Genomic DNA, 24,837 nt, shown 5'->3' with positions numbered 1-24,837 from the left:
CCTTGAAATGACAGTCATAAGCTTAACTGATATAGCTTAACCACAAATTTATGTGAATAAAAGAAGAAAAATAAATTAATGTAAGCATTCTCTTAGAATATAGTTGGAAAGTTCAGAAGGAAAGACACATAGCTGTGCCAGCTGCAATAATGCATATTCTCTTATTAAATATATCACTGAAATAATTCAATTTTAAAAAACTATTTGAATACTTGTTGGTTCTATTAGAAATGTCGCATTTTATATTTATTTCAAAAGACAAATTGACACCAAAACCAAAATAATAGTTACCAACAAGCTGGTAAATTTGTTTGAGTTATAACTATGTGTAGTGTGGTCTGTCCAGCAATGTGTATTTGATACTTGTTTGGCATAAGGTGGCATCCTGCAAACCGTGTCTCATAAAATGTGATAATCAAGAGACAGTAAAGTAGCCTTATTTCTGATGTATAATTCCACTTCATCCATGAGGTAACTTATGCAAATCTCCATTAATTCAGTTTCTTAAATGTGAGACTATTTTTGAAAACAGCTATCAAAGATGTAAGGTCCTTATGTGGCAGCCTTAGAAGAAATAAATGGTTTAGATTTGTGGCAAAAAATTACTGGCAGCTGGATTTGTAGAGGTGCTAGCACCCTGTGGTGCCCCGTCTTCTGCTAAGGGTTAGAATTAATTTACTCCTTCTGTCCAGATTCCTTAGAATCCACTTCGAAAGTCATTTATAAAAGTGGATGTTTGCATTCAGCTATCCTTTATTTTGTTAATTTTATTTTTCAAAAGCAAGTAAATTTTGTATTCTTTATATATATATTTATATAGGTATATATCAACATACTAAAGGACCAGTTTGATCAGGGTAAATTATATCAAAAGATTTCTCTCGAAAGAAAATATGTTTATTAATAATAGCAATATTTTAAATGTTCTAGAAATTAATCATTCAAAAATTTCACAAACTTAATACATGAATAAAATTCAGAAGCTGTTTACCAAGCTGAAATTTTGAAACATTTACTTTTGGATGTTGTATTTTACGAGTAGACTGAAATAACTTGTAGATATTACTTGTAGATATTTGGAGCTTAAACAAGAGTTGAGAAAGAATCCATTTTCATTTAAGCCTGGCTCTGCGGTAGGGAAAATGTGATAAAATGTCTACCTTCAAACCTGTTTGATCATCTCTCAAAGCGTTTCCCTTCTGGAAATAATTTCTGGGGTTGAAGAGCACAGCATTAACAGATTTAATGTAGCCAATTCAGTCAGATGGCTAAAACAGTATGTCAAATTCAACAAAACAAAAGAAACAAATTGAAAATGTTCATGGCTGTGGGTCTACAACAAATTACTATTTAAAGAGAAATGATAGTTTAATTAAAATAATTGCAACTTAAGTTAATGAATTGTTTATTTTACAAATGCTGTTTATTCTGTCTCATGGCTGTATTGGACTTTTGAGTTTCTTTTATTGTGGAAGAAATGAAATTCTTTATTGAATCTAGTTGACAATATGTTTTCAATTTAATATTTAACAGCTAATAAAATTTGTCAGAAACAATGTTTTTATTTTGTATTTTGTTTTATGGAATATTAAGTGTCATGTAAGTGAGTATAAAACAAAAGAAAAAGGAGAAATCTTTAGTATGGTTACGAATATCTGATTATTTATTTTTTGAATATTTTAGGAATAGTTGAGACATTTTGGGTTTAATAAATTATAATTTTGTGTTTAAATTATCATAAAATACAGCAATGTCTGTTGCATCATTTTCTCAGATTTCATTAAAATTTGCATCTCGTTTAAAAATGAATTCTCTTGTTATATTTTTCTGGGCCATCATGGAAATTCAGCCAACTAGTGAGCTTTAGTTATTTTGAAAGTACTGTGGTCTTTTTTTTATTACTTGATCCAACGCGGAATAAAAATACAATCTAAGTGGGAAGTGCATATCAATAATAAAGCATGTACGATGTAGAGACATGTAGCTTTAAACTAACAAACCAGGTGGAAGACTATTCATAGGTATTATTGCCTCCCGACATCTTTTACTTGAATCACTAACATTTTTGTAATAAAACTGATGCTGTTAAATCATAGTAATGTGGTTATTGGAATTAATCAGCAGTAAAACAATTTATTTATGGAAAATCCAAATAAAATTGGCACATGGAAAGTTGAGGTTGGAGAATCTATGCAAACAGTGCAATTTTTATTATTGAGACAATAAAGTATCATTATCATACTCAGAGGTATAATCAGGGGCTATATTAGGCACATATGGACATTATGATTAGAAGTGAATGAGTTTAGATATAATTTCAGACTAAAATAATGTACTAAAGCTCTTTTTGTAATATTTTATTAACACTTTATTTCTCATTTAATCAATGCTATTGTCAAATAAATAATTGAGTTGCAGTCCTGATCAAAATACCAAGTGTACATACTACTGTAGTGTACATAATATCCATATATGTCTAACATAGCCCCTGAGAGAGCAACATCAATGTAATGTTAAAAGAGTCCCTAAAACTTAGTTTACGTTCACATTTCATCATAGTTTTGTGGTAGAGAAGAATGTTTTAAATGTTTGAACCTCCTCCAATATTACACCTCTCTAAAGTACTTTACAATGTTAGCTATAATAAAGATACTGTATAACTGCAAATTGCAGATGATTTTGTATTAACAAATTCGTAAGAATTATTTAATTGTAAAACGTTCATATTTTGCGTTTAAATGCAATGCAGAGTCCAAAGACATTTTCAGACAAGTTATTGCATGGGTTGAAGTACCATTTTACAAATAAGCAGAAATAGAACCTAATTCCTTATCAGAAAAATAAGAGACTAAATTATTACCTTGATGAACACGATCACTAAATTAGGTTGATAGCTATTGTTAATCCTTCGTAAGTTAAACCATCTGGAATACTAATGAATTCCAGTTCAATGACCCACTCTTTACATTTTGCTTTTATTGCAGTTTAATAAAAAAAAATCTTTTGATCGTGCAGTATATTTGAAAGTAAAACTACCAAAAAGGGCTAAGCACTAAAAATTAGTATAAACAGGACGGTCTAAGAGTAGCTTTGTTGAATATGATGGCACTTAGAACGCTTCATCTCTTCTGGCTTTGTTCTGCAAACATCAAAGAGTTGTTGGGTCAGGTTGAATTGAAATGCACATCAAAGATACTAACTGCAGGTTTTTTAGACAATACGCTGTGAGCAGAGGATAGATTTCTTTGTGCTTTAAAGCCACCAAATTCTACTCACCTGGACCATATCACCTGCTGGCAATTTGTATTCATTATTGCGGAAGAGCTGGTGTCACAAGCTATAGCTCCTACCATTTTACCGTTAATGTATGTTGCGATATACAGTAATATTGTTCTTAATTAAGGGCCGAAACAGTTCTATTGGATTTTTATAGTAAACATGAAAATGTGTGTTAAAACACCGTTTGAGGGGCAGCACGGCGCAGTGGTTAGCATTGCTGCCTCATGGCGCCGAGGTCCCAGGTTCGATCCCAGCTCTGGGTCACTGTCTGTGTGGAGTTTGCACATTCTCCCCGTATTTGCGTGGGTTTCACCCCACAACCCAAAGATGTGCAAGGTAGGTCATTTGGTCACGCTAAATTACCCCTTAATTGGAAAAAATGAATTGGGTACTCTAAATTTATTAAAAAACAGAAAAAAAACACACTTTGATGTGTCTTATAAACAGGTTGTTCATATTTTTAGAGGAATCATATGAACTTCCTCTTTCCAAAAAAGCGGATTAATTGTCTGTTAGTTTAACAAAATGAACTAAAATCACAACGCACTCAAATTCTCTGCCGTTCTCCCCATGTCTGCGTGGGTTTGCTCTGGGTGCTCCGGTTTCCTCCCACAGTCCAAAGATGTGCGGGTTAGGTGGATTGGCCATTCTAAATTGCCCTTAGTGTCCAAAAAGGTTTGGTTGGGTAACGGGAATAAAGGGGATAGGGTGGAGGCGTGGGACCTAAGTAGGGTGCTCTTTCCAAATTTTAATGATTCTATGACACTGGAGGCCAGTGTAGCCCTCAGGTGGTAAGGGACATGGCGGGCATTGCCCTGGCAGTGCTCCTGGTACCCTGGCAGGGCCAACTTCGCAGTATCAGGTTGGCACTGCTAAGGGGCGGTGGCTGAAGGGAGTGTGGCCTGAAGGAGGTGGAGAGGTGGGCCCAAAGGGTGACCCATTGGAAGGGCCCTGATGCCAGTGATCATTAGTGGGTGGCACGGTAGCACAATGGTTAGCAATGTTGCTTCACAGCTCCAGGGTCCCAGGTTCGATTCCCAGCTTGAGTCACTGTCTGTGTGGAGTCTGCATGTTCTCCCCGTGTCTGCGTAGGTTTCCTCCGGGTGCTCCGGTTTCCTTCCACAGTCCAAAGATGTGCAGGTTATGTGGACTGATCATGCAAAATTGCCCTTAAAGTCCAAAAAGGTTAGATGGGGTTACTAGGTTATGGTGATAGAGTGGAGGTGTTGGCTTAAGTGGGGTGCTCTTTACAAGGATTGGTGCAGACTCGATGGGCCAAATGGCCTCTTTCTGCATTGTAGATTCTATGATCTATGATCTACAATGGAGGGGTCACAATGTCCGTGGAGTTGGGGAGGGGAATCTTTAACTTCATTTTTTGAGATTTGGGCACCCTTTTGCCGGCGTCATTAGGCCCCACCCCTCACAATGACTTGGCAAAACCCACTCCTCTTTCTAAAAAATGGCAAGGTATGTGAATATCGTGACAGAACACCTGCCTGTTTCTCAGGGGAGAAACGTCGATTTACAGTCAGAACTTGACATTTTAGGCACAATTCTCCCAAAAGGGAAAAAAATCCCATAGCAAGCACTTATAGCCTTGTGTTTCTCAGTGCTCTTCAACATGACCCATGCCACACATAGCCCCATTTTGTACACTGGTAAGCTCTGCTCGCCGGAGCTCCCCGGTGTGGCGAGAGATCGGGACGCCATTGAAAAATGGGTCCCGATCCCCGAAGGCAGCACAGTGGTTCGCACCAGGGATCAGGGATTAGTTCCGGCCTTGGGTGACTGTGTGGAGCTTGCACATTGTCCCTGTATCTGCATGAGTTTCCTCCGGGTGCTCCGGTTTCCTCATACAGTCCAAAAATTGTGCAAGTTCGGTGGAATGGCCATACTAAATTGCCTCTTAGAGTCCAAAGATGTGGAGATATGAGGTTATAGGGATGGGGATGGGGGGGGGGGGGGGGGGGGGGGGGGGAGTGGGCCGAGGTTTGGAGCTCTTTCAAGGGGTCTGTGCTGGCCGATAGGCCAAATTATCTCCTTCTACACTGTAGGATCTAAGATCTCCGACCTCCCGCCCCCAGCACAATATGGGAAGGTCCTCACTGACTCCCGCATCCCCCAACAACCAGGCCAGCACCGTCCCCCCCACGGGCCGATCATACACCCGCAAAAAATGCCAGCTTGGCTCCTTGGCTCCAACCTGCCACCCTGGCTCTGTCTATGCCAGGTGGCACTGCCAAGGTGCCCAGGCGACACGAGCAGTGCCAGGTCACCATCCGGCCAAAAGGGCATGTCCGGCCAAAGGGGCATGCAGCTGGGAGCCTCCGGTCCCCTCAGACACCTCCACGAGGGCCATTCCATCTGGTGTGGGACCAGTGCTGAACCGTGCTCGCCCAAAGTCTCTGAGGTGAAGGGGGTGACTCCCAAAGCCTCAGGTAACTCGGGAATCTGTACATCAGAGTGAGGATCGCTGACTTGCTCTGTTTTGCAGATTGCCAAAAAAATGATCCTACCCACAATTAGCGGGATTTACATCGAAATGGCTCATGAGATCCTATTGGATCTCGCGAGACATTGCGAGCTGGGTAGATCCCGGGAGCGGGGTCTCCCGGCTTTTACTGGCCACGCTATGCTTTGGCGCTGCTTTTCTGGCGCAGCAAGACCATTGGATCGCGTCCTCAGCTAATTTGTGGGAAAATTCCACCCTGTATCTTGACGAGCAGAAATACCAGTATCTTGCAGGTTTATTGTTAACAAGAATTATGTTGCCTTTACTTGCAGCACAGCTGTCTTGGAATCTCCAACATGTTTATGTACAATATGTAACAGTTTGCAGTTTAAACAAATTATTGATTTGGGGCCTCACGGTAGCATGGTGGTTAGCATCAATGCTTCACAGCTCCAGGGTCCCAGGTTCGATTCCCGGCTGGGTCACTGTCTGTGTGGAGTCTGCACGTCCTCCCTGTGTGTGCGTGGGTTTCCTCCGGGTGCTCCGGTTTCCTCCTACAGTCCAAAGATGTGCGGGTTAGGTGGATTGGCCATGCTAAATTGCCCGTAGTGTAAGGTTAATGGGGGGATTGTTGGGTTACGGGTATACGGGTTACGTGGGTTTAAAGTAGGGTGATCATTGTTCGGCACAACATCGAGGGGCGAAGGGCCTGTTCTGTGCTGTACTGTTCTATGTTCTATGTATGCTATATTAAATTATCTTTTATTATGAAGTTATATTATTAGACCTGTGAGGACCTTTAACCTGGAAGCAGTAGTGAGGGAAATTTGAATTTTTTTTGAAAAGGGTCTGCAAAGTAATGTTTGAAAAGAATCATAAGAGTTTGCATTAATTATAGAGAGATCAATTGTAATTTTGATGTAAAAATAAAATATGCTGGTTGCTGGAAATCTGAAATAAAAACAGAAAATGCTCAAACACTCAGCAGGTCTGGCAGCATCTGTGAGAGAGAAACAGTTTTACTGGGTGTGATTTAACGGCCTCATCACGTCTGACTTGGTGGCAAGACAAGGCCGTCCAATCTTGCAATCGCCGATGCTCGGAATATCTCGCAAGATTTATATCTCGCGAGACGTCATGATCTGGAGCTCGCCCTCACTGGGCAAAATCCAGATTTTCAAATTTAAGTGAGATATTAGGGCACCGTTTCGCACTGGTTTCCACAGAGTGGGCTAGGCATAACGCACTGGGTCGTGTCTCCCAGATCATGAGAGACCGCAGCGAGATCATTCTCTGGGCAAGGTGGTACCCTGGCACTCCTGCTGACATCCTGGCAATGCCAGCCTGGCACATTGGGTGCCCGGTGGCACTGAAAGACTGCCGGGGCACTGACAGGGTGCCAGACTGGCAGTACCAAGGTGCCCGAATGCCAGGTTGCCCGTGCCAGGGATCGGGCCCAGGGGTGCCTTACCCTTGAGAGGTGAAGTGAAGGGGGGGGGGAGTGCTTGAGGACCCCAGAAGAGGTAAGCTGTGTGCAGTGGTAGTCCGGAGGCAATGGTGGGGTGGCTGAAGGGCGTCAAAAGATCTGGGCAACAGTTAAAAATGGCGCCCTGTTCCGTGAGTCATCTTTCAGCAAATGATGTAATTGCGGCCTTGGCGGGGCGTTACAACCAAGGCCAATAAAGCCAGCAAAGTACAGTTAAATAACAGCGCCGAGAAACAACCCGCTAAATGCACCCGAAACGGTACTCCATTTCTGTCCCATTAAATTGAGCTGTATTGCTAATTATTCACTTTAATACACTTGCTAAAGCACTAAATCAAAACTTAGATCAAATAATACATAAACTGGTCAGAACATAGTGAAAAGCGTTAAATATATGAGCATTAGAAAAGTATAAAGAAGGGGGTTGAGTAAAGTTAGGAAGACCAGTGAAAAGGGGGACTGGAGAAGGAGGTCCTATGCATGTATGCCATGTTGGCTGGAGTTTGTTACTGGGTGGGTGCGTATTTATCTTGTTTTGCTCCTTTTGATACCCGATGGTTAAAATTGTTAAAATTATAAATGCCATAATAACATATTTTTCTATGGAAAAGAAAAGTATAAAGAAATAGATGATTCAAGAATTCAGGAAAGCAGGAATTCAAGAACGAAATCTCACCCACGAGGTCTTACTTTTAAGGGATTCCATATCTATGGTCTAACCCCTTATTTACTCTCATTGGTTTCTAATTCTCAGCTGAGGCTTCCTGATTTATTCAAATAATCGTCTGTCACTGAGAACATGGTTTGTTCATTACTTAAGGTTCATTAATGTTTATCAAATTAATCAAAAGTCTATGTGCACCCGCCATGTGCGCCAATTCTACAAAGAAATGTGGCGGGATTCTCCAATAATGGGGCTATGTCAATACGTCCGTGAAAAAACACGGGCAAATCACTCCTGACTTTCCTGAAGAAAGTCTGGAGTGATTTACTGACCTGAAGGGTGCTGGCAGGGCCCCGGGGTGCTCCTTGTCGCTCCGGCTGCCTTTCCAGTCGGGGGTCCGCGCACGCGCACATCGGCGGCCTGCGTTGGCCGCCTGGCGCGACATGGCAGACCCACACCGCGACCCGGCACCAAAAACAAAGCCCCCCCCATGTTTGCGCATGTCTGTGGATTGGTGGCACCCGATTGGTAGCCTGGCCGTCCTGGAGCACCCCCCGCCCACCCCGAGGGTGCCGGGACTGAGTCCGCAGCCGCCACGCCGAGTTCCCAAAAGGTGGGACCATGAGAGAAATACGCCGTCAGGAACTCGGCCAGTCGACGTTTGACAATCGGCGCGGGGCCCTCTTTCAATGGCCCTCGACTGGCGCCGCATAGACGCGTGCATGTGATTCACGGCGATTCTCTGGGGACCGGAGAATCGCGGAAGCGGCGTTGGACCCGATCTCGGGTTTGACGCCCATTCTCCATCCCTGCGTCGATCGCGATTACGGTGTGGATACTCAGAGAATCCCACCCAAGGTGCTTGCATTAACCTTGCTTTTGCTAAGGTTTTGATACATTTTCATTACTTATTTTTTTATAAATTTAGAGTACCCAATTCATTTTTTCCAATTAAGGGGCAATTTAGCGTGGCCGCTCCACCTACTGTGCACATCTTTGGGTTGTGGGGCGAAACCCACGCAAACACGGGGAGAACGTGCAAACTCCAAACGGACAGTGACCCTGAGCCGGGATCAAACCTGGGACCAACCACTGGAACCAGTGCTAACTACTGCGCCACCGTGCTGCCCTCCATTTTCATTATTAAATGTACTGACGAACGATGATCTTATTCTCTACTTGAGGCTTTTTATGCAAATTTTCATGAAACAATGTTTTGAATTCCTACAGACCAAAGTTCCAAAGTTTGATATCTGATATCTGAAACAATGACTGTTTTCCCACAGTCAAGACATTTTTAATAATTTCACTCTTTAACTATGCATTCAATTAGCACCTAAAACCATGAATAAATGAATAATCAATCAAGCATCATATTTGGAACTGTGTGAACTTCCTATGGCGGCATGTAGTGGAAGTCGCACGTTGGGCAGATCCTGCTACAGGCTCTGGTTTTTCGAGTTTAATGTCTGGTTCTGGTGGCAGCATTTGAATAAGAAGGAAGACAGAAGGAAGGCAGGTAATGTCGAAGAAAAAAGCCGTTGGGAGGAAGGGGTGAGTGAAAGTTCCCTGTCGAGTGAGCGGGTCAGGCCAGCAGAAGGAAAGATGGCGGAGGCTGGGTCGCTGGGTGGGGCCACACCCCTCACAGTGAGAACTCTGACTGAAGTGATGGCTGGAGAATTCAAGAGGCAGTGCACCAAGGTGATGCGAAAGGCGATAATGGCTGCGATGAAGGTGGAGGAGGCGATGGCACTGATGAAGGCGGCGGTGGCAAAGACATCGATCGAGGTGGGGGAGCAAGGAGAGAAGTTGAAGAGGGTGGAGGAAGCTCTGTCGCAGCACAGTGACCAGTTTACCTCGATGGGTGAGGAGCTGCGGAGGGTGGTGGAGGCCAACAAAGGACTCGGAGCCAAAGTGGAAGACCTGGAGAACAGGTCGAGCTGACAAGAGGAGATGGATGCCCAATGCCGACTGAATACTTTGCAAAGATGTTGGCAGAGTTGCTGGGGGAGGGGAAGAACCCTCCCAGTTTGAGCTGGACTGCCCTGATCGGTCGCTTTGGCCCAAGCCGAATGCAAATGAGTTGCCAACAAAACATAATTTGTTTTCACAAGTTCCATGTTATGTAGAAGGTCATGAGTTGGATGTAACAAAGGCGTGAGGTGCAGTAGGCAGGCGCTAGTATTCGTATATACCAGGAATTGACGGTGGAGCTGGCGAGAAGGCGAGTGGCCTTCGGTCGGGTGAAGGCAGCACTCTTCAATGGTGTGAGGTTCAGCGTGGTCTACCTGGAGAAGCTGAGGGTGACCTATAATTCGAGAGACACCCTGCTTTGAGATGGTGGAGGCGGCGGAGGCATTTGTGAAGGCTGAAGGACTGGGGTTGAAATGAGGGATGGGGCTGGAGTTTGTCTTTAGACTGAAGGGAGGGGGGTGAAACATTGTGTAATGCTTTATCTCTTGTTTCAGAATGTTTATTTGTTTTATATTTGTGGGGGCGTTTCGTTTTTGGGTTGGTTGATGGATAAGGGTAGGGTACCTCTGCTATGAGCTGCAGAGGGTATGAAAGTATTAGAATAGAATAGAATCCCTCCAGTGCAGAAGGAGGCCATTCGGCCCATCGAGTCTGCACTGACTCTCTGAAAAAGCACTCTATCCAGGCCCAATCCCCAACCCTATCCCCACCTAGGAGCAATTTAGTATAGTCAATCCACCTAGCTCTCACATCTTTGGACTGTGCAAGGAAACCGGAGCACCTGGAGGAAACCCACACAGACACGGGGAGAAAGTGAAAACTTCACAGAGACAGTCACCCGAGGTTGGAATTGAACCTGGGTTCCTGGTGCTGTGAGGCAGCAGTGCTAACCACTGTGCCACCATGCCGCCCGAGTGCCACCATGCCAATTTGTGTTATGGTGGTTTTCTGGGGTGCGGTTTTTGAGCAATGGTTATGTTTGAGTGTCTTTGTTTTCAGGGATTGGGTCATGGGGGAGGGGATTGGGAGGAGGCAGGCCTGGGCAGGGGCCTCCACACTAGCAAGCGAAGGTTGGCTAGTGAAAGTGTGATGGGAGAGCGGCCTCGGTCAGTGGAACCTGGTTGAACAGGTTTCAATGGGCCTGGGAGGTGTGAAATGTGGGGGGATGTGATCGATACTGGGAGAGGTGTTTTCAAGAGAAAATGGATGAGGGAATTCTGGGAGTGGGGGTTCAACGGCAACAAAGGGATGGGGCAGGTCAAGCCCGATGGGCAGGGCCCGGAGTTACGATGATGGTGGATAGAAGGGGCAGAGGTGGGGGGGTGTGAGAGGCCCCCAGTCAGAATAGTAAAGTGGAACGTGAGGGGGTTAGGGGAACCGGTGAAGATTTCAAACGTTTTTACACATTTAAAGAGCTAAAAGGCGTGGCGATGCTGCAGGAGATCCATCTGAGGGTGGAAGATCAGGTGAGGCTCAGGAAGGGTTGGGTGAGTCAGGTTTTAAATTTGGGAGCAGCAGTATTGGTGGGCAAGAGGATGAGGTTTCAGATGGAGAAGGTATTGCCGGAACAGGAGGGCAGGTACATGATAGTGACGTGGGCACTGGAGGGGAGATAGGTGGCGCTGGCGAGCGTATATAGCCCCAACAGGGGTTTGTGACGGGGTTGATCGGTGCCATCTGGATTTGGCTACCCACGAGTTAATAGTGGGGGGATTGAAATATGGTGCAAGAGCCGAAAGTGGATAGGTCTCAGCCGCGCTGGCTGGCTCAGTCAGCCGGGGTGGGGGGGGGGGGTGGGGGGGAGATGGCGCTGGCTGGGCTCATGAGAGAGATTGGAGGAGTGGACCCGTGGAGGTTCTTACACCTGAGGGAATGGGAGTATTTGTTCTCCCCGGTACGTAAAGTGTACGTGAGAATAGATTTTTTTCATGGTGAGGAAGGCGTTATTGGCCGGGATCAAAAGGTCGGAGTATTCAGCAATATTCATTTTGGACCATGCTCGGCATTGGGTGGATGTAGTTTTGGAGAAGGGCATGGCTCAGAGGCCGAGGTGGTGAATAGACACGGGGTTGATAGAGGGTCGGATTTCTTTGTAATAACATCGGGAGGGAGATCGAGGAATAAGTAGGGGGTAACTGCACAGGGAAGTTTCGCAGTCGGTGGTTTGGGAGGCTCTGAAGGCAGTAGTTCAAGGCTAAGGTGGACAAGGAGGAGAGAGAGGAGCACCAAAGGTTGACAAGAGGAGAGTCTGGAGGTGGATGGGAGGTGTGCTGGGGACCCGGACCCGGCCCTCTTGGCCAAGAGGAAGGAGCTTCAGGTGAACTTCGACCAGTTATCAACAGGGAAAGCGGTGCGCTGGTTGAGAAGGGTGAGGAGGGAGGGTGGTCTATGAGCACGGGGAGAAGGCAGCGGTGAGGGAGATAGTTCAGAGGTGGAATAAGATGAGGAAGCTGGTGCTAGCTCCAGAACAAATCAATAAAGTATTTGAAGAGTTCTGGAAGAATTATATAGGTCGGAGCCTCCGGAGGAGGAGCGGAGGATGAGGGAGTTCCTGGGCGGGTTAGAGTACCCGGGGTTGGGTGAAGAGGGGAGAGCCGGCTTGGAGAGGCCACTAGGGGAGCAGGAGGTGAAGGAGGCGATTGGGAGGATGCAGGCAGGGAAGGCAGCAGGACCTGATGGGTTCCCAGTGGAATAGTATAAAAAATTGAAGATAAGTTTGCACTGCTGATGACAGAGGATGCGGTAGGCAGGGGTATCTTGTCACAGACGATGGGGCAGGCTTCAATTTCCCTGGTGTTAAAGAAGGATAAGGACCTGGTGGAGTGTGAGTCAGATAGGCCATATCCCTATTGAACAAAGATATTGGCAAATGTTTTGGTGGCAAGGCTCAAGGGGTGTCTCGTGAAGGTGATAGGAGAGGATCAAATGGGGTTCATGAAGAGAACAAAGTTGTTTTTGAACATGAAGAGGTTGCTAAACATGCTCCTATCCCCAGCGGAGTGAAAGGAGACAGAGGTGGTGATGGCAATGGACACCGAGAAGGTGTTTGATCGGATCGAGTGGGATTATTTGATGGCGATATTGGAAAGATTTGGAATCGGGCCAAAGTTCGTGACATGGGGATGGTTGTTGTATAAGAAGCCGATGGTGAGTGTTTGCTCTAATAATATGAATTTGGGGTACTTTGCTCCGTACCAGGGTATGAGGCAGGGGTGCTCTATGTTCCCCCTGTGTTTGCACTGGCTATAGAGCCTTTGACCATGGTGGGGGGGGGGGGGGGGGGGGGGGTGGAGCATGGGGCATGCCTACACGCCAGTGATCTGTTATTGTACATTTCAGAACCAAGCACGTCGGTGGAGCTGCTTTAAAGACTTGGGGTGTTCTTGGGTATAAATTGAACCTAGGCAAGAGCAAGTATTTCATGGTCTCCAGCTGGGAACAGGGGTGGGGGGCTCCCATTTTTCTGACGGAAACCCACTTTAGGTACTTGGGGGTGCAGATGGCTTGGGCCTGAGGTGGGCTCCGAATGTACTAGTCTGGTGGGGGGGAAGGTGAAGGTCGACTTGTTAAGGTGGGACAACTTCCCTTTGTCATTGGCGGGCTGGGTATGGGCAGTTAAAATGAATGTGTTGCCACAATTTTTGTTCCTATTTGAGTGCTTGTTGGTCTTTTTACCAAAATCCTTCTTCAAGGGTGTAATGAACTCCAATTGGCTTTATTGGTTGGCCAATTGGAGTATGAGCTCCCTCAATGAGGGTTATTAAAAGAAGACAAGTCAATACCCCCGATTGCATCAGCTAGAATCCAACGCTGGCCGTTACTACTGGCGGCATATAGATAGGTTCTGGAGCACAGACCGGGAACGCGAGTAGCACATGCAGATGCTTTGAGCAGACTTCCCCTCCCGGACACTCCGCCGCAAATACCAAAAGTAGAGGAGACAGTAATGACTCTAAATTTTTTGGACACCCTACCAGTAGACACACAACATATTCGGTTGTGGACGCAAAAAGACCCAGTTTTAGCCAAGATGAAGCATTTACTGCTAACAGGGGAATTGGAAAGACCAGTGGAGCCCCAGATGCACCCATACTGGAGCAGAAGGGACCAAATAACGGTAGAAGACTGTATCCTATTATGGGGAGCCCGGGTAATCATCCCAGCTCAGGGCCGTCAGGCAATCTTAACTGAGTTACATCACGGACACCCAGGGGTGTCTAAAATGAAGATGCTAGCTCGAAGCTACGTTTGGTGGCCAGGTTTGGACAGAGACAAAGCAGCCTTGGTACGTCGGTGCCAGGAGTGCCAACAGGGGCAAAGAGTGCCACCAGCGGCGTCATTGCACCCGTGGGAATGGCCAGGCAGGCCGTGGACCCGCCTGCATATTGACCACGCCGGCCCTTTCATGGGCTCAATGTTTTTGGTGATAGTGGACGCCCACTCCAAATGGTTGGACGTCCACCAGGTAAACATGGCAAGCACAGTATCGACAATTGAAAAGCTCAGGGCCTCGTTTGCAACACATAGACTTCCGGAGGTATTGGTGTCGGACAACGGAACGGCATTCACAAGTGGGGAATTTGGAAAATTCCTGAAGGAAAACGGAGTCCGTCACATCAAAACGGCCCCTTACCATCCAGCGACCAACGGCCTGGCAGAGAGAGCGGTCCAGACAGCTTAAAGCGGGACTCAAGAAGCAGCTGGCAGCGTCAATAGACACAAAGCTCTCCCGCTGGCTGTTTGATTACAGGACCACACCGCATTCCACAACGGGCATACCGCCAGCTGAACTCTTAATGGGAAGGCGGCTGCGAACGAGGCTGAGTCTCCTTTTCCCAAATTTAACGGAAAGTGGAGAAACAACAGGAGGCCCAATGCAGGTGGCATGATAATAGTCAGCAGCAGAGACATTTCCAGGTAAGGGCACCGGTTTGGGTCAAGAATTATGGGAATGGACCAACGTGGGTCAAAGGCACGGTAGAGTCCCAAACAGGGCCCATATCCTATGAGGTTTCGATAGGAGGTAAGGTGCTGAAGAAACACCTAGACCAAATAAGGGCAGCGGAACCACACCTGGAGGCAGGTGAAGCAGGACCGCCTCAAGCTGGGATAGCCCAGACGGAAAGGATACCCACACCCCAGCCCCGAGCAATTTCTCCAGACCCCGTCATCCAGTCATCAGAGTCGGAGATGGACACACTCGACGAGGCCGCCGCGACACCTCTCCCCGAGGAGGAGGAAGAACAACTTCCAAGGAGGTCATCAAGGAAAAGACGGGCACCTATAAGGTACACCCCGCCCATTACAGAGAACGACCCGGCGGACGACACAGAGGTGACAAACCCAGACATGAGGAGCAGGAAGAAGCTCAGAGGAATGCCAGCTGGCAGGAATTCCTCGGACTTTGGGGGGGAGGGGTGTAATGAACTCCAATTGGCTTTATTGGTTGGCCAATTGGAGTATGAGCTCCCTCAATGATAGCTCATTGAGGGAGCCCATATAATCACCTGTGTAGGCTTTGTGAGCTAGTCTTAAGTTGACTGGACTGCTAGCAGCACTGTTTGTAGCTGCTCCTGTAATATCGTTATTGTAAATAAATATTGGTGTGGTGACGGAACTCCTGCCTCCCGTGGATTACTACAAAGGGGGTGGACAAATTGATCTCCTCGTTTATTTGGGGGAGGGGTGGGTGGAGGTGGTCAGGATTAGGAGGGTGGTCTTGCAGAGAAGGCGAAAGGTGGTTGAGGGGGGGGGGGGGGGGGGCTAGTCCTCCGAAATCTACTTACTACTAGTGGGCGGCGAATGCGGAGAAGGTGAGGGGCTGGACCAAGGAGGGGGAGGTCCGATGCATTAAGATGGAGGAGGGCTCATGTAGCGGATCGGGGTTGCGGGCACTAACAACAACACCGCTCCCGATGGCTCCAGGAAAGTACTCAGCGAGTCCGGTTGTGGTGGCCATTTTGAAGCTGGGGGCTGGGTCAGGGGGAATGCCGATTAGGGGGAATCATGGGTTTGAGAAGGGGAGGATCGATGCAAGGTTTCAGAGATGGGATGGGGGGAGAATTAAGGAAATGAAGGACTTGATTTGTGTTAAAATAAAAGTTACAAAAAGTGAAATCTTGTTGGCAGTTTCTTTATTTGGGGGCCATTCAGTAAATTTGGCGTGGAGATCTCCCAAGCCCCTGTTGGCAGTTTCGATAGCAGGCACCAGCGGGAAGGCAGAATTCAGCATGATGTCCAAAATTGTTTTTACTTCAGCGTGAAGTTACAGCAGTCTTCCATTAATGCCCACCAGGGCGGATCGGGAAACCAGCTGGAGGCTACCCTGAAACTTATTTGCATCCCTTTAATACGATGCAGGTGAAGGCTCCACCCTAATGTCCGATTCTCCACAGCACACGCGAGAAACACACCAGTGCGAACAGATATGGCATGCAAATGTCAGAACTCAGCTGAACAAATGCCTGGAGCTGTCTCTGGAGTTCAGGATGGAGACTGGCAGCAAACGTGGACCCTGACTACTAAAGCAGTGAGTGGGGGAAGCCCTCGCAGTGTGACGCTCTTCACATTCCCACCTCTGCCACGGGACTTAGGGCCGATTCTACTGCCCCGCCCGCCGCAAGATTGTCATGGGCAGGACACGGGCCATGTAAAGGTCCTCGGGCGTGAATTTCCGGCACCGGAGAATCCCGCCCTTAGACCCCTGATGGGAGAAATCCAAACTTGATCATTTTGATTAACAGTTTCCCCATAGCAATAATAACAGATTCGGTGAGATCTTCCCGGCTGGTCATGCTGGCGTGTCCTCCCTTCCCGCCAAAAGCGCACCCCCGCTGCGGGTTTCCTGGCAGTGTAGAGTGGATTCAATGGGAAATCCTGTTCACCGTGGTGGGACTAGGAGATTCCGCCGCTGGCCTAAAAACAGGCCGCAGGGAGGCCAGAGAATCTCGCCCATTGACTTTCCAGAATCAAATTTTAAGTCTTATTTTTCAAACTTAGTTTGGTTTGATTCAATGAATATTGAACAGGTTAATAAGTACAGTGGTGACAACGCATAACACACTTCCATTATCTTCAACAAAATGTAATATTGTTACCCAATGTTGTTATTCAGTTAATTTAGAGGAGTGTAATTTCTTCCTTTTCCATTTAAAGAAATTAGTGTCTGGCCTTAAAATATGAATGCACACAATGAACAAATGATTCTCGCTTTTTTAGTTGCCTTGTTGCAAAATGTGCTGAGCGAGAAATATCAGAATTCTTAATTTCAAACATGCATGCACATCAGGGCTGGGGCAGTCTGTTGCCTACCATGTCCCATGACTTCTGATGCATCCACTGGAGGGTTTGGGGCCAGTGGGCCTCGTCTGACCTAGCGCTGGCACATGCCTTGCCATGCCACCCTGTTCGCACGCTGACCCCAAGAAGTGTCATTGTCAGAGGGGTGGACTCGGGGCAGGGGGGGTGGTGTGTGTGGCTGGTGACCACCATTGTGGAGAGGCTCCGGGTCATCCTCCAGCGCTCCAGCCTCCCAATTGGTGCCTGTAGGGCCCGAGGACTCACCTTGGGATGGAGGGGCAGCTGGATTGAGCTCTGGTTGCCCATGCATCACTTGGCTGTGATAGCCCTGGCGGCTCCCCAATGTCTGCAACATGGTGTTGATGCCCTCAGCGATGCCACTCTTGTGAGCAGGCCATGCTCTGCAGTGCCTCGCCAATGTCCACCTGTGTCTGGGGCAGGGTCCTCAGCAACTGGGACATGCTCTGGAGTGCCTCAGCAATGCCCACCTGAGACTGGGCGATGCTCCACAGTGCCCCAGAAGATCTACCTGAGGCTGGGACATGTCCCCCAGCAACTGGCATGTTCTCTAGCTCCTTTGTAATGCCCCACCTGAGACTGGGACATACTCCTCAGCACCTCGGAAAGGTCCATCTATGTCAAGGACACGTCCCCCAGCAACTCGGACATTTTAAACAAAACACATTTTTAAAAATTTGTTGACGGGATGTGGGTGTTGCTGGCTGGGTCAGCATTTATTGCCCATCCCTGAGGACATTTTTAAGAGTCAACCACATTGCTGTGTCTCTGGAGTCACATGTAGGCCAGACCAGGTAAGGATGACAGATTTCCTTCCCTAAAGGACATTAGTGAACTAGATGGGTTCTACAACAATTGACAATGGTTTCATGGTGACCTTGAGACTTAATACAGGGGCTGTTTAGCACAGGGCTAAATCGCTGGCTTTGAAAGCAGACCAAGCAGGCCAGCAGCACGGTTCGATTCCTGTAACAGCCTCCCCGAACAGGCGCCGAAATGTGGCGACTAGGGGGCTTTTCACAGTAATTTCATTTGAAGCCTACTCGTGACAATAAGCGATTTTCACTTTTCAGGGACTGTACGAGGCAGACCTGGGGGGAGAGGAGGGGGACATGGGGTGGTTTCGGGATGAGCTGGAATTTCCTCAGGTGGAGGAAGCAAAGAGGCAGGCGTTGGAGGAGCCCCTACGTCTGAGGGAGGTGCTGGATAGTATCAGGGTTATGGGCAGCACGGTAGCCTTGTGGATAGCACAATCGCTTCATAGCTCCAGGCTCCCAGGTTCGATTCCGGCTTGGGTCACTGTCTGTGCGGAGTCTGCACATCCTCCCTGTGTGTGCGTGGGTTTCCTCCGGGTGCTCCGGTTTCCTCCCGCAGTCCAAAGATGTGCGGGTTAGGTGGATTGGCCATGATAAATTGCCCTTAGTGTCCAAAATTGCCCTTAGTGTTGGGTGGGGTTACTGGGTAATGGGGATAGGGTGGAGGTGTTGACCTTGGATAGGGGGTGGGGTGCTCTTTCCAAGAGCCGGTGCAGACTCGATGGGCCGAATGGCCTCCTTCTGCACTGTAAATTCTATGTAAATTCCAGATTTTTTTACTGAATTCACATTTTACCATCTGCCATGATAGGAATCGAATCTGGGTCCCAGAGCATGACTCTGGGGTTTTGGACAATGACAATACCACTATGCCACTGTCTCTCCACGACATGCTGTCGAGGTGCTCAGCCATGGCCATCACTGACTCAGCTACATCTTGGACACCATCACTTATGGTGCTGATGTCGTGCTCCAGGCCTTCCAGTGTGGTTGCCATCCTAGTAGTGTTGGCTTCCGAGTATCTGAGGCTGGGAGAGGAAGATAAGGCAGGGTTGAAGGAGCTGGTAGGGGAGCAGGAGGTGAACGAGGCGATTGGGAGGATGCAGGCAGGGAAGGCAGCGGGGCCTAACGGGTTCCCGGTCAAATTTTAGAAGAAATTTAAGGACAGGTTGGCACCGTTGATGGTGGGAATTGTGACATTATGGGAAATGTTCAGAATACAAAGGGTTAATTTCATATCAGAATTAACCACTAGATGGAGCTGAATGCAGAACTATATAAAGCACTGACTCACAGACTTCTTGGAGAAGGCTGGAGAGGAGAACGTAGGCGTAGTGAGAGAGATCAGAGTACAGTTATAGATAAGATTGTAGAGACTAGTGTTAGTAGAATGTAGATTGTAGATTAGTAGATTATTGTTTACTATAGGAGTAAGTGGTTGAGCTTTAATAAGTAGTATAAATAAATGGTAGCTTTGTTAATGAACTTGGCTTCTGTGGTCTTTGTGAACACTACAACAGCCATCCTGATAAAAGAATCACAAAGAATACCACAGGAATGTTTGAGGATGCGATGGGTAGGGGTGTCTTGCCGTAAACGATGGGGCAGGCTTCCATCTCATTGTTGTTAAAGAAGGGCAAGGAGACGTTGAAGTGTGTGTCATATAGGCCCATATCTCTGCTGAATGTAGATGCCAAGACACTGGCAAAGGTGTTGGCGTTAAGGTTGGAAGGGTGTCTCCCGAAGGTGATTCGGGAGGACTAGACGGGATTTGTGAAGGGAAGACAGTTGTTCTTGAACGTGAGGTTTTGTTGAATGTGGTCCTTTCACCGGCGGAGGGAAGGGATTTGATTTGATTTATTATTGTCACATTTATTAGTATACAGCGAAAAGTGTTGTTTCTTGCATGCTATACGGACAACACGTACCGTACATAGCGAAGGAAGGAGAGACTACAGAATGTAATGTTACAGTCGTAACTGGGATGTAGAGAAAATATCAACTTAAGACGAGGTAGGTCCATTCAAAAGTCTGATGGCAGCAGGGAAGAAGCTGTTCCTGAGTCGGTTGGTACGTTATCTCAAATTTTTGTATCTTTTTCCTGACGGAGGAAGGTGGAAGAGAGTATGTCCAGAGTGCGTGGGGTCCTTAATTACGCTGGTTGCCTTTCCGAGGCAATGGGAATTATAGGTAGAGTCAATGGATGGGAGGCTGGTTTGCAAGATGGACTGGGCTACATTCACAACCTTTTGTAGTTTCCTGCAGTTTTAGGCAGAGCAGGAACCATACCAAGCTATGATACAACCAGAAAGAATGCTTTCAATGGTGCATCTGTAAAAGTTGGTGAGAGTCGTAGCAGACATGCCAAATTTCCTTAGTCTTCTGAGAAAGTAGAGTTGTTGGTGGGCTTTCTTAACTATAGTGTCAGCATGGGGAGACCAGGACAGATAGTTGGTAATCTGGACACCTAAAAACTTGAAGTTCTCGACCCTTTCTACTTCGTTCCCATTGATGTAGAGAGGGGCATGTTCTCCTCTATGCTTCCTGAAGTCAATGACAATCTCCTTTTTGTTGACATTGAGGGAGAGATTATTGTTGTTGCACCAATTCACCAGATTCTCTATCTCATTCCTGATGGAGGTGGTGGTGGCACTGGACGCGGAGAAGGCATTTGATCGGGTAAAGTTGAGATATTTGATGGCAGTACTGGAGAGATTTGGGATTGGGCCGAAGTTTGTGGCGTGGTACAGCTGTTATATAAGGAGCGATGGCAAGTGTGCGCACTAACAGCATGAATTTGGGGTATTTCGCACATCACTGGGGTACGAGGCAGGAGTGTCCTATGTCCCCCCCCCCCCCTTCTGTTTGCATTGGCAATAGAGCTCTTGGTCCTTGCGTTGAGGAGCTCGGGGCTGTGGAAGGGGATAGTGAGGGGCGGGGGTTGGAACATAGGTTGTGTCCAAATGCCGATGATCTGCTGTTGTATATTTCGGAATCGAGCGCGTCGGTGGGGAGTGTAATGGAGCTGCTCCAGAGATTTGGGATGTTTTTGGGGTATAAATTGAATCTTGGGAACAGTGAGTATTTTATGGTCTCCCCGTCGGGAGTGAGAACAGGGGTGGGAGGTCTGCCATCCAATTGGCAGCAACCCACTTTAGGTATTTGGAGGTGCAGGTGGCCTGGGATTGGACAGGGCTTTGGACGTTTAATTTCACGTTTGGACGTTTAGTTTGGTGAGGAGGGTGAAGGCCAATTTGCTGAGGTGGGACAGGATCTCTTTGTCGTTGACGGGCTGGTTGCGGGCAATTATAATGAATGTTTTACCGTCATTCCTGTTTTTGTTCCAACGTATGCTGGTCTTTTTACCTAAGTCCTTCTTCAGGGGTTGGACAAGCTCATCTCTTTGTTTGTTTGGGGGGGAGGAAGGTGGCCAGGATTAGGAGAATGATACTGCAGAGGGGACGGCGGACAGACGGGAGGCCTCCCAAACCTGCTGCATTATTAAGCGGCGAACGCGGAGAAGGTGTGGGGTTGGAGCAAGGAGGGGAGGGGGGGGGGGCGCTCTGTGTGTAAAGATGGAGGCGGGCTCTTGTAGGGAGGTCAGTGTTAAGGTGCTGGCAACGGTGCCGTTCCCGAAGGCCGCTGGAAAGTACTCGGTGAGTCCTGTGTTGGTAGCCATGTTGCAGATTTGGAGGCAGTTTAGACAGCACTTTAAGCGGGGGGCTGGGTCAGGGGGGGTGCCGATTAGGGGGAATTATGGGTTTGAGCCAGGGAGGATGGATGCAAGGTTTCGAGGATGGGACGAGAAAGGGATCAAGCAAATGAAGGATTTGGCCCTCAAGGGGCAATTTCTGAGTTTAGAGGAGCTGGGAGAGAAGTACAAGGGGGGAGGGGGGTATGTTGGAGGGTGGAGCCGACTTGGCGATTTACAGGAAGACTGTTGAGGAGGATTGGGTGTCCATGGAGGGTATTAAGACAAAGTGGGAGGAAGAGCTGGGGGTGGCGCTGGAGTAGGAACTGTGGTGTGAGGTGCTGTGGAGGGTCGATGCCTCGTCTTCGTGTGCGAGGGTGGGGCTGAAGGTAGTGTACAAGGCGCACCTCACAAAATCAAGGATGAGTGTCCTGTTCGAGTGGGGTGGAGGATGTCTGGCGCAATGTGGGAGGGTCCCATGAACCATGTACGTATGTTTCGGTCCTGCATGAAGCTGGAGAGGCTTTGGAGGATGGAGTTTCATACAATCTCGGTAGCCTTGCATGTGGATGTGGAGCCCGGTCCCCTGGAAGTCATATTTGGGGTGTCAGACCTGCCAGAGTTGCAGGCGGGTGAGGGGGCAGATGTCTTAGCCTTCGCCTCTCTGATCGCTCATAGGCGGGTCTTGTTGGGATGGAGGTCAGCTTCTCCACACTGTGTCTTGGCGTGCTGGAGTTTTTCATCCTGGAAAAGGTGAAGTTTGAGCTGAGGGGAGTGAAGGAGGGGTTCTACAATTCTTGGGGTTTGTTGATCATGCACATTCGAGAGTTGGTTTTCGATGACTGTTGAGGGGGCTGTTTCGGGTGGGGATGGTTTGGGGATTTTTGTTTACTTGGGGTTTTTATATTGTGAAAATGTTGAAAATTTGTCGATTAAAAATACTTTTTTTTAAAAACTGGTTCCAGAGATGCAGATGTTCAGTTTTGTAAAAAGGTTGGAAAAGTTGAGGCTATTCTTCTTGGAGGAGAAGGTCTAGAGGAGGCTTGATAGATGTATTCAAAATTTTGAGGAGTCTGAACAGTGCAGACAGGGAGAAACTGTCCCTATTGCTGGAAGGATCAAAAGCCAGAGGGCATGGATTCAAGGTAATTCGCAAAAGAAGTAATGTTTTTATGAGAAAAATCATTTTACATGCAGTGGGTGGTTAGGATCTGGAATATACTGCCTGGGAAGTTGATTATCAAAGTTAAAGCACATGGTATAGGATGTGATATACGGCCATGGATTAAGGATTGGCAAACGGGCATAAAAGAGAGTAGGAATAAACAGGCCATTCTTGCATTGGTAGGGTGTGACTAGTGAGATACTGCAAGCATCACTATTTGGGCCCTAGCTGTTCACCACATGTATCAATGATTTAGATGTGGAGGACCAAATGTAATATTTTCACATTTGTGGTTGACACAAAGCTAGATGGAAATATGTGCTGTGAGGAAGATGTAAAGTGGCTTCAAGATGATTTGGACAGTCAGTGGGCAAGAACATTGCAGATGAAATACACAGTGGAAAAATGTGAGGTTATAACTTTGCTAGGAAAAATTAATGTCCATTATGGGTGGATCACTTTTACCCAAGTTGATAGGATCTAACCCACTCGCCCTAGAGATCTTGGGCGAGCGCTGTTCAGTTCTGGTCTCCGCAAATGGGGACCAGATGGAACGGCACTCGGAGTCTCCCAGGGGATTGGAGGACCCCAGGTGCCACCTGACACCTTGGTACTGTGACCATTGAGTCTACACCAAACCTCTGAAAGAGCCCCTCACCTAGATCCATTCACCCGCTCTATCCTCGTAACCCAACCTAACCTTTTGGACACTAAGGGGCAATTTAGCATGGCCAAACCACCTACCTGCACATCTTTGGACTTTGAAGTAGATTATCAGCCATGGTTGTATTGAATGGCAGAGCAGGCTTGATGGGCTGAATGGCCTACTCCTATGTTTCTATGAGAGTCCATTGGAGCATGGGCAATTCAGGCATTCAACAGGGAATTGGATCATTATCTGAAAAGGAAATATTTACAGGGCTATGTGGAAAAGGTAGGGGAGTGGCACTAGGTGCATTGCTCCTTCAGAAGAGGAGGATGAATGCTTGCCCTCTGAGGTATAATCATTCTTTGATAATTAGTAAGATTTCAGTGTTATTTGAAATTGTTATGCAGCATTATCTTTAAAAAGACTTGCATTTATATAGCACCTCTCATGACGACAGGACTTCCCAAAGTTCTTTGCAGCCAATGAAGTTCTTTTGAAGTTTAGTCATAGCCATGTTTCCAACACAATAATGACATCATGCCACTTTATAATCATTAACAAAATTACTTTGGAAATAGTAGCAAATTGAAATGTAAAGATTTTCTAATATCTGTTTTAGTAGTGAGTTCAAAAAACAATTACATCTGTGTGGTTTACTTTAAATTTAAATATGTAAAGTTTAACGGCTATGATCTGAATTACAGTAAAATTCATATGCTGACTTGAGCAAATTAACTAGCACGATAGATGACAGTTCCGTAGCTCGAGGAGGAAACAGGAATGGTATTTCGTTATGTGAGTGGAAGTTGAAAGATCTGAAGATGCTGGAGGTAAAATACTTCAGTTACTTCGGTTCAATAAGACCAGCTTCCAACCTCTACCTGTTTTCAGCCAGTTCTTGCTGCTTACCTTTGCAAAACTCCTTTGCATGTTTTTTTGTTTTGGGGGGGGTGGGTGGGGGAGGCTAATCCAGTTTGCAGCTGTATAACCCAGTGATGAATCACCTTCTCATCATTTGGCTGCTTTCCCTGTTATGGGTGGAGAAAAGACCTGTAGGAGGAAATGGCACAAAAGATCAACCGAAAGACAATGTGACTCTGTTACACAGTCTCTTTCTTTTTCTCTGATAAAGGGCAAGAATGTTTTTTTTTCAAGCTGAGGCCTATTGTTCGGGAATATGGTGAGCCGTGACACTTGAATAACAAGGAGTTGTTTTGTTCTTGACTGGCAGGTGAAAAAAGCTCGACCTGATTCCAATGTTTCAGATCCTCCAGGTTCCAGGTAAGAGTGTTGTTGAAATTTTACCCCATTCACAGAGATTAGACAGTGCCTGTGCTTGCTC

General features: G+C 47.0%; 2 protein-coding genes across 6 annotated transcripts in view; both read left to right on the top strand.

Annotated features, from left to right (window-relative positions):
- eya1 (EYA transcriptional coactivator and phosphatase 1) overlaps positions 1–24,837 on the top strand; it is a 365,193-nt gene that overhangs the window by 87,503 nt on the left and 252,853 nt on the right. For all 5 annotated transcript variants that reach the window (XM_038809594.1, XM_038809593.1, XM_038809597.1 and 2 more), the window contains exon 2: positions 24,727–24,776. The gene's annotated coding sequence lies outside the window, so the exon portion shown is untranslated. The remainder of the gene's footprint in view (positions 1–24,726; positions 24,777–24,837) is intronic.
- Positions 9,604–14,527, top strand: LOC119972884 (uncharacterized protein K02A2.6-like; the record flags this gene model as incomplete). Its single annotated transcript, XM_038810428.1, has 2 exons — positions 9,604–9,692; positions 13,960–14,527. Coding segments are annotated over exons 1-2 (657 nt in total), but the record flags the coding sequence as incomplete, so codon positions are not given.

This window comes from Scyliorhinus canicula, chromosome 10 (genome assembly GCF_902713615.1).
Source record: "Scyliorhinus canicula chromosome 10, sScyCan1.1, whole genome shotgun sequence".
NCBI lineage: Eukaryota > Metazoa > Chordata > Chondrichthyes > Carcharhiniformes > Scyliorhinidae > Scyliorhinus > Scyliorhinus canicula.
This window is presented reverse-complemented; position numbering and strand designations above follow the sequence as displayed.